At 43.5% G+C, this 9334-nt stretch overlaps 1 protein-coding gene across 1 annotated transcript; it reads left to right on the forward strand.

Annotated features, from left to right (window-relative positions):
- Positions 1-1448: 1448 nt before the first annotated feature.
- Positions 1449-9089, forward strand: LOC140489416 (G-protein coupled receptor family C group 5 member B-like). Its single transcript, XM_072588946.1, has 4 exons — positions 1449-1596; positions 3945-4918; positions 6294-6364; positions 7720-9089. Exons 2-4 carry the CDS (start codon positions 3946-3948, stop codon positions 7837-7839), a joined length of 1164 nt encoding a protein of 387 aa, XP_072445047.1. The 5' UTR covers positions 1449-1596; position 3945; the 3' UTR covers positions 7840-9089.
- The last annotated feature ends 245 nt before the right edge of the window (positions 9090-9334 follow it).

Genomic DNA, 9334 nt, shown 5'->3' on the forward strand with positions numbered 1-9334 from the left:
GAGTGTAAGTGATGTATGGCTATGATCTGTTAGCTTGACGTGACACAGCAGTAGGGTTGTACCAGCCCACACTCTGCAGGGTGACCCGATCACATTCTCTTGAAGCACAGCAGGTCAGGCAGCATCCAAGGGGAAGTAGATTCGACGTTTCGGGCATAAGTCCTTCTTCAGGAATGAGGAGGGTGTGCCAAGTGGGCTCAGATAAAAGGTAGGGAGGAGGGACTTGGGGGAGGAGCGTTGCGATTGGGCCATGGAGACCATCCAATAGAATCTGGTCCTGGTGAAATGTTTGGGGCATAAGAACCACAGCAGCTTCCCCAGACACTGACCTTGGGGCCAAATCCCACCCCAGCTCCATTTACAAGTTTGTTGATGACACCAACATTGTTGGATGGATCTCAAACATCAACAAGACAGGATACAGGCAAGAGATAGCGTGCTTAACAACATAGTGTAAAGACAATAGTCTCTCCCTCAATGTCAGCAAAATGAAGGAGTTGGTCATTGACTTCAGGAAGTGGAGATGAGGATGTGTCCCTTTCTGTATCAATGGCGCTGAGGTGGAGATGGTTGAGAGCGTCAAGTTCCTAGGAGTGTTGGCCACCAACAATCTGTCCTAGTCCACCCTCGTTGATACGACAATTAAGAAAGCACAACAACATCCCTACTTTTTCAGGATGCCAAGGAAATTCAGCATGTCCACAAGGACTCTTAACATTTTTTCCAGACGCGCCATAGAGAGCGTCACAGCCTGGTACGGTAACTGCTCTGCCGAGACCATCAGAAATTACAGAGAGTCGTGAACACAGCCCAGTCCATCCTGAAAACCAGCCTTCCATCCAGTGACTCCAGCTACATATCCCACTGCCTTGGGAAAGCAGCCAATATCATCAAAGACCCCTCCCACCCCGGTTAAACTCTCTTCCACTCTCCTCTATTGAGCAGAAGATACAAAAGTTTGAAAACATGTATCAACAGCTTCCAGAACACCTTCTTCCCCACAGTTATCAGACTTGTGAATAGACCTCATATATTAGAGTTGATCTTTCTCTGCACATTCTCTGTAGGTAACACTATATTCTGCATTCTGTTCTGTTACCCTGAAGTACTCATGTAAGGAATAACTTGTCTGGACAGCACACAAAACAATACCTTTCACTGTATCTCGGTATATGACAATAATAAATCAAATTAAATCATTGATAGTGGGAGCTTGCTGTGCACAGTTGGCTGTCAGGCTCCCTACATTACCACAGTGGGATACTTCATTGTCTGTAAAATACAAGGAGACAGCGGAGGTTGCGACAGGGGCTACATGAATGTAAGTTTTTCCCCCTTTTGTGGAATGAGTGGGTGATAGTTGTGGATGAGTGCAGTGTTGCCTGGAGGGATTGGGCTGGTCTCTCAATTCCCAACATGTTCCACCGGAGTCTGTAGCAGCAGCAGCAAGAATCCAGGCGGGACCTGAGGCCAAGCAGCGTCAGAGAGCACTGACGTACAGGTGGACCCACCTGGAGGATATAAAAAGGCAGCAGCAAAGGGAGAGTTTATTAAAGACGCTGCTCGGGAACAGACGGTGCCCCAGAAACTTCCCAGGTAGGAGAGATCGGAAAGTTAGTGACTTGTTTCTTGTTAAATAAGTTCATTTTCAATGTTTCAGAAGCTGGCGCTGGATTCGATATTTCTTCTTTATTCTGCCTTTCCGCCTGTTTTGTGGTTCTTGAAATAAAACGAAGCAAATGATTGAATCCGAGATCCGGAGAAAAACAGAGACAGCTCGGAGGGAGGGAGGGATTGAGGGAAGAATAATGAGGGAGAGGTCCGCTTGAACTCGGAGCTGATCTGAGCTTCAGTCACTTTGTTATTCTCAGTGAGTTGGGGTAAACTGTAGGGGACCGTGTGCGCGCTCTTGATCAACAAGTCTTCCTTCGTTCCTACTTACAGATTGTTTAACTGAACTCACATTCCACTCTTGGCCAGGATGGGATTTGTACGGGGTCTCCTCGACACTACCTGGTTCTCTGGATGAACAATTCAGTGATAATGCCACCACCTCCCCACTGTCCTTGTGCAGACTTTTGTTGATGTAATGTTTTGGAAAAAAAACAATCATTACAATTTGAGTGGGGAGCTCCTTCATGTTTGTTTTACACCAATTACTTGTTTCTGCCAACTCCCACCATATTTTACCTATTTAATTGAATATTGATGTGGATACTATGATCTTGCCATAAATTGTGTCCTATGATCCTGCTCCACTAACTACCTAATGTAGGAGCAGTGCTCTGAAAACTTGTACTTCCAAATAAACCTGATGGACTATAAGCTGGTGTGATGTGATTTTAAACTTTATTGAACGTTGTCAGTCTGTCCTTAACCTGTCTGCCCTTGCTGCAGTGATTCCTATTTCAGTGTTTGATCCAGGATATGACACACTCTATTACCCAGAGTGATCTGTGCAGATTGTCTGTCTCTGGTTGTAGTTTTATCCAATTAGCAAATGTAAAGTTTTAGTGTAATTAATCAGCTCCTTGTCCTCTGTTTTAATTAAAATGAACTGAAGTCTCTCTTCACTTGGGGAAACTATATCCTGGAGAGTATTGGACATAACAGACCTGGCTGCATCTGTGCAGAGAGAGTTAATGTTTCGAGCCAGTGGTTTTGCTGGACCTTTCTGGTCAGACACTGCCAGGTCTCCTGATTCATTCCAGCATTTCCTGGTTTTGCTTCAGAATTCCAGCATCTGCAATATTTCGGGTCAAGGGAAAAGTGATTTTTCAGAATGATTCCCACAAGGATTCAGCAGGTGCTAGACAAACAGTATTTCTGGTCTCCTACTCGCTCCAGCATTACCATCTGTGTCGGAGCGACCAGCGGGAGTCTTGTTCTGTACTGACCAGGCAGGTCACCGGTTCAAGCCTGCAAGTGACTTTCTGACCCCAAGGCTCAGTCTTGGTGCCCTTGATTTTGGGAGGGTGGGGAGGGGGGTGGAAGTACACTAGCCCGAGGTGGCATGGTAGCTAACACTGTTACCTCACAGTACTAGGGACCTGGGTTTGATTCCACCCTCTGGTGATTGTCTGTGTGGAGTTTACACATTCTCCCCATGTCTGTGTGGGTTTCCTCCGTGTGCTCCAATTTTCCTCCCACAGTCCAAAGATGTGCAGGTCAGGTGGATTGGCTTTGGGAAGTATGGGGTTAGGGTTGGGAGTGGGCCTGAGTGGGATACTCTTTGGAAAGCCTGTGTGGACTCTATGGGTTGAATGGCCTGCTCCCACACTGTAGGAATTCTATGATTCTAATTCCTGCTTCCTAAAGCGAGCGACAGCTTCCTCATGAAATGGGCATCAAGTGGATTGGATCATGTGGCTGTTTTAGCTCATCTCTCATACTGGAACCCTCCTGGTTAAGGTTCCTGGGTGGAGAACCTATAAGGTGCTTAGACTCCTGGCCTGGACCTCAATGTAAGTCTCTATGTAAGAAGGGAGCCGAGAGACAATGGCTATGATATTGACTAGTTAGAAAAAGATTTACAGTCCAAAGACAAGATTAAAAATACATCTAGAGTCTGTTTCTAAATCTGGAATTTAGCTTCAGGCAAATAGCAATACAGTACAGAATCCAAACAAAGTGATGCAGTGAAATACTGAGTAAAGGAGACTAGCACTCAGCACTCTCTTGGTCAATGCTCAGTGTTTTAAGTCCAAGGTCATTCACTATTTGTTTTAAATGTCCTACAAAAGGCAACAAGTGATCCAGCAGAAAGGTTGTCGTCAGCTCTTCAAGGGGAATTAGGGCTAGGCACCGCCCGCATTGGAAAGTAAAATATAAACAAAACTATTGGATTAGCAATGGCCCTACTACTGACTTTGAAACCTGCCCAGGCAGATAAACTCACTGTTAATATTTGCTTATTTTGCTGATAATAAATCTTTTTCTTTCAGGATGGATCTGAAGACAATGATGTTGCCGCTTTTGCTTCTCTTGTCCACATTTGACAGTGTATCTATGATGACAGCTCCCAGAGGATGTGGCTCTGACTTGCTGCCTGTTTACTTCAATCTTTGTGACCTGGATGCTGTTTGGGGGATTGTTTTGGAAGCCATTGCTGCCGTGGGAATTGTCATCACGGTGATATTAATTGTGGTTCTGTTGGGCATCACACCATTCATTCTAGACAAGAGGAAGAAAGCTTGTGTCCCTATCCAATTGCTGTTCCTAACCGGCACACTGGGAATTTTTGGTTTGACCTTTGCTTTCATTATCAAATTCGATGAAAGAACGTGTCCAACCAGGCTGTTCCTCTGGGGAGTTCTCTTCACCATCTGTTTCTCCTGTCTGCTGACACATGTCTGGAGGCTGCTGAGGTTGGTGCGTACAGGGGAAGGCCCCACAATCTGTAACATGATCAGCCTGGTTCTGATCCTGACTCTGGTGCAGGTCATCATTGCCATTGAGTACCTTGTGCTGACCATTGTCCGGTTCAGAAACTTCTGTTCTTATGAGAACAAAGACTTTGTCATGTTATTGATCTACGTTATGTTCCTGATGGCACTGACATTCATCCTTTCCATCTTCACGTTTTGTGGCCATTATAAAAAATGGAAGAAACATGGTGCCCACATATTCGTGACCATGTTCTTCTCCATAGCTATCTGGGTGGTGTGGATTGTTATGTTTGTTCGTGGGAATGCAGCTTTGAACAGGAGTCCTGAGTGGGATGATCCCACACTCAGCATCGCTCTGGTTGCCAATGGCTGGGTCTTCATCCTGTTGTACATGCTTCCGGAACTCCGACATATCACCTGCCCCGCAAAGTCCGAAGATGATCCACAAGACAGTGTTGCTCCAAATCGGCACACCGGAGGAATGAAAGGTCTGGATAACCAAGTCTTCTTCTTGGAGGAGCCAAGCAGAGGTGAGTCATTCCTGCTGCAGCAGGAGCATGAGAGTACATCCAGATTAAGAGAAAAACAATAAAAATCCATCTGAATAACTAAGAATGTAAATTGGAGCCCCTCTCCCAGGATTGAGAAAGACTCTTCATCACTGGCTAACTTTAACCTGAATACTTCTCATTTACTGAAGACTTGTCCCTCACTTCCTTTAGCTCTGTACAGTATTTTTAAAATGGACTGAAACTGCTATAAAGACCAAGAAACATTTTAACGTGCAATGTGAAGAGAATTTTGTAAAATGTGTTTTAATGGGGTGGGGATTAGTGGTAAAAGTACTTGCAGAGCTGCCAAGAAGAGGTCAAATTGGACACCCATTTTCAAAGACCCAGCACAGGCAGGATGGTCCAAATAGCTGCCTTCCACACTGCCTGATTCTGATGAACCTGTTAACTGTCAAGCTGCACTGAAAGAAAATGAGGAGCATATTAAAAAAAGAAACCAAAAGAGCTGCAGATGCTGGATAATTGGGCAAATTAAAATCTTCAATTTAACAATGCCAAGTACAGTGTAAGCATATTAGTGAGGTGTTGATGATGTTTGCCCTGCAGGAAAGGGTGGGGCATGAGATTGTCTGGTTGAATTTTGAAGCACAATGGCAAAGCATTAGTTTCTGAGCACCCCCACCCTGATAGCTCTTCCACTCTCGTAGTGAAGAAATTCAGGTGAGTCACAGGTTGGCCTGTGATTAGCTACAACTAGACTTCTTCCTCACCCAAGCCTAATTTGGTTTCATCTGAGGGTTCATTAATTGAGAAGCATTAAACTGACTCCCATTTCAAGGAGTCTCCACAGGATGGATTCTGACTATGGACACAGGCTGTCCTTGTGCTTCAGCAACACTTGATCAAAGCAGGTTCACTTCCTGTTTCAAAAGCACTCTGGTTTAGAAATGTCTGTGACATTCTAGTGAGAGCAAATTGATTTTTTAAATCTTGTTTATCACTTGTCTCTGCAAAGTAACTTTTTAACAATAGAATGCACAAGGAGCAGAAGTTGTGGTGCTGTCAGGCAAGGGACTAATATGCAGATTAGACAATAATTGAAATCTGGATCAAGACATTATCCTCCTGGGTGTGCTCAGGAATAAGGGATGAGCTATGAACATCCCAGAGAAAAGCAGGTGGAAAAGGGATCATTGGGATTTGATTTAATCCTCTGTGGTTCTATATTGGGCTGTGACATTACCACTGCTCCTGGTACCCTTTTAGTAGAGTAGAAGGAATGGCAGGACATCTCTGGCTCTTTGTAAATGTAGAGAAGGGATCAAGAAGATGGAATGGCTGTGTTGGGTTTTAAAAACTGCTCTTGCTCACCTGATTTTATTTGCTTCCATAGGATTCTCTGGGAATTTTGACGATAATGTTCCCTCGCCTTCGTACCGCAGTCACTCACCAATCAATCACAACGTAAGTGCTACCTTCGAATGTCATTGAATGTTTTATCTTGTGTATTGTGCCTATTGTCCCACATGGATTGATTTTAATTGGCCACAGCAGGTCATCCAAAAATCTTCATCTGCTCAGCACATCAAACTAAACGATTGGAGGGTTACTAGTTGTCCCAGAGTCCCTTTTAATGTCTATTTATTGCACAAACAGTCAATGTGTCTGTCTCTGTCTCTGTCAATGCAACATTTACCAGATCGAGGAATACACGTGTAAAATAAGAGCAGAAATAGACCATTCAGCCCCTCTAGCCTGCTCCACCATTCACTAAAAGCATCGCTGATCAGTTTGTGTTTTGCATTTCACATCTTCATCTACTCCCACTGGCCTTCCTTTCTCCTTGGGCAATGGATTAAATCTACCTCCACTTTAAAAATATTCAATGACCCACTTCCATTGCCTTCTGAGGCAGAGAGTTCCAAACTTGCCAGTTAGCACAGTCTAGTGTTTCAAGAATAGTATGGGATAATCCACCTGCTCTCAATTGTTCACACTGGGACTAGAGACCTGAAATTACATCAAATACAGTCAACAACAGGATAGCTGTAGACCAAATTCAGATCCTTCACCTTTCCACCCAATCATTAACTCTATGACAGCAGACAAGATGAATAAAGAATAAAACTGATTGTAATGAACCCTCATTGGGACATTGTGTCTCTATGGGGAGGAGGTGGGCTATTCTAAAAACCATTTGGTTTGTGTCTTTTTTAAAATGCTGGCTTTAAATGGAGATTCTCACTTGCCGATTTCTCAGTCTTAAAGTATTCCATTACAGAAGCACAGGAGGAGACCAGCCTGATTGTTGATTCTGTTCAATACACACTCTGTTTAGATTTAAATCAAATTATCTTTCCACTGGTTCATTTACCAATTACAATATCTCTTAAATCTGTGTCCCTCTCGTTACTGACTTTCCAATCAGTAGAACAGATTTCTCTGTATCCAATCTACTTAAACTCCTTGTTAACTTTGAAAAGCATTAGTAAATCTCGCTGGCACTTGCCTCTAAAGTGGATCACTAAAGATCCGGCTGTTTGATACATGGTGCGTCCCATGTTCAGGAGCTAAAAGGTGCATTGTAACTGATTCCAAATCACAGGAGCACCATCCCTGGAGCTGGTAACCCAGTCTTCAGAACAATGAAGAACTATGCATTGTGAACAAACTCATTCTCCCCTCAGTGCTTCATACTGAGGGATCACAAACCAACTGTCAGATGATGAACTAAGGTCAGAAGTTCTGAATCCTGGGATGTGGTTCCAATGTTACATGTCCCACCATGACTGACTGAATGTTTTGATCTCTGTTTTCAGGTATATTCTGCACCACAGGATTTCACAATTCCACGCCCTCATACCAGATCCAGCTACCTTCCTACACCCCTCCTACAAGACCCTTACCTCAACTACCAGAACAGACAGACCACCTTCTAGTATATTACAGCCTCACATCGAGGTAGCAGGCTGGTTTTGTTACAGAGCTTCCCATGCCACTCGGTCACTACTTCCAGCTGGATTCCAACAAAATTCTTCAGTTCCTGGTGATATCAACTTATTGAAATGGGAAACCTCTCTTTCCTTTAATGCGTGGAGTATTTAGATAGCTGCCAACAATCATTCACTCGTTTCCTGGTTGCTGCTCATTGGCAGGAAGTGCTGGAACTGTGAACCCTATGGCTAAAAGCATGGCTTTGTTCATAGCTGAATATTCTGGCAAGAAGCTTCATTTATATATCCAATACTATTTATCAATAACCAAAAAACTTGATCAAAATGAATGTTTTAATCTACAATGACTTTGATTATCTACCCTGAAATGTATTTTGCTGCATTGCACTCATTCAAGTAGATATGCTACTGGTGGTGATATTCAAGTGTGTATCGATTAGAAACACTAAGCAGCATAACCTTTTTAGTTTTACAATTTTTTTTCTCACTCTTGCTCCCTAACAAACCTTCGGTTTCTCTCTGGCTGTAAATCCAGTCTTTACTGTGTTTTTTTTTCCTTCGCTGTACCTGGTCTCTGACCATTCCCCTAAACCCCAGAGGAGCAGTGGTGGACCATAGTGCCTTATTGCCCAAGTCCCCACAGTGGAGGCATTGATAACTTTGCTGTGTTTAGGAACTTTACCTTTTTCTCTACTTTGATTTGTAATTCATAACTGCCAGATATTTTTAATCAGTGAAACTAGCCTCTCATTGGTGCTGGCTCTGTCTGCCTGAGTGTTATTTCCCATATGTCACTGTTTGTGTGTTACTGCCTATGGGTCAGAGGGAGAAGCACCCATTTGACCCACCAAATGCACTGAAAAGACAAAACTGAACGTTGATTCGTGGTGTCTCCATGTTCAGAAGCTGAATGCTGCACTATAACTATCACAGGAGAACCATCCCTGGGGACTGGGTTACCAGCTCAAGACTAAGGCCTTGTGAACATTCTCCCTTCAGTGATTCAAACGGAGGGATCACAAACCAAATTAAAGTTCTATAAATGGAAGGTCAGAGGTGACATTGTGCTGACACTCATGCTCTCAGTACCCCTCCACTTGGAGAATTCATGGAATATACTTAATGTATAACTGTCAATTCTTTGTAATGTTGATGTAAATATTTATTTTAAATGACTTTAGTTTGTTAAGCTAAAGAGCATTTTTGTAGATTTAATAAAGTTTATTTAAATTGTGTAGTGTATCTATCGGTTTCTTAATAGAACAGGGAAGCATGTGGGGTTGGATTGTTCTGTAGCTGATGGTCAGGCAGCTGCTCTATCTACACTTTGTGTACTCTCCTATCTTGGAGTAATATTCCACCCCCAGTCTTGGGAGCAGCCCACTTAAATGCACAGGGTCTGGGGCATTACTGATTAACCAGCAATCCCCATCTGCTGCACCAGCCATGATCAGACTAACACAGCAATGGTGAAAGCTGG

Source organism: Chiloscyllium punctatum, chromosome 18 (assembly GCF_047496795.1).
Source record: "Chiloscyllium punctatum isolate Juve2018m chromosome 18, sChiPun1.3, whole genome shotgun sequence".
Taxonomy (NCBI): Eukaryota; Metazoa; Chordata; class Chondrichthyes; order Orectolobiformes; family Hemiscylliidae; genus Chiloscyllium; species Chiloscyllium punctatum.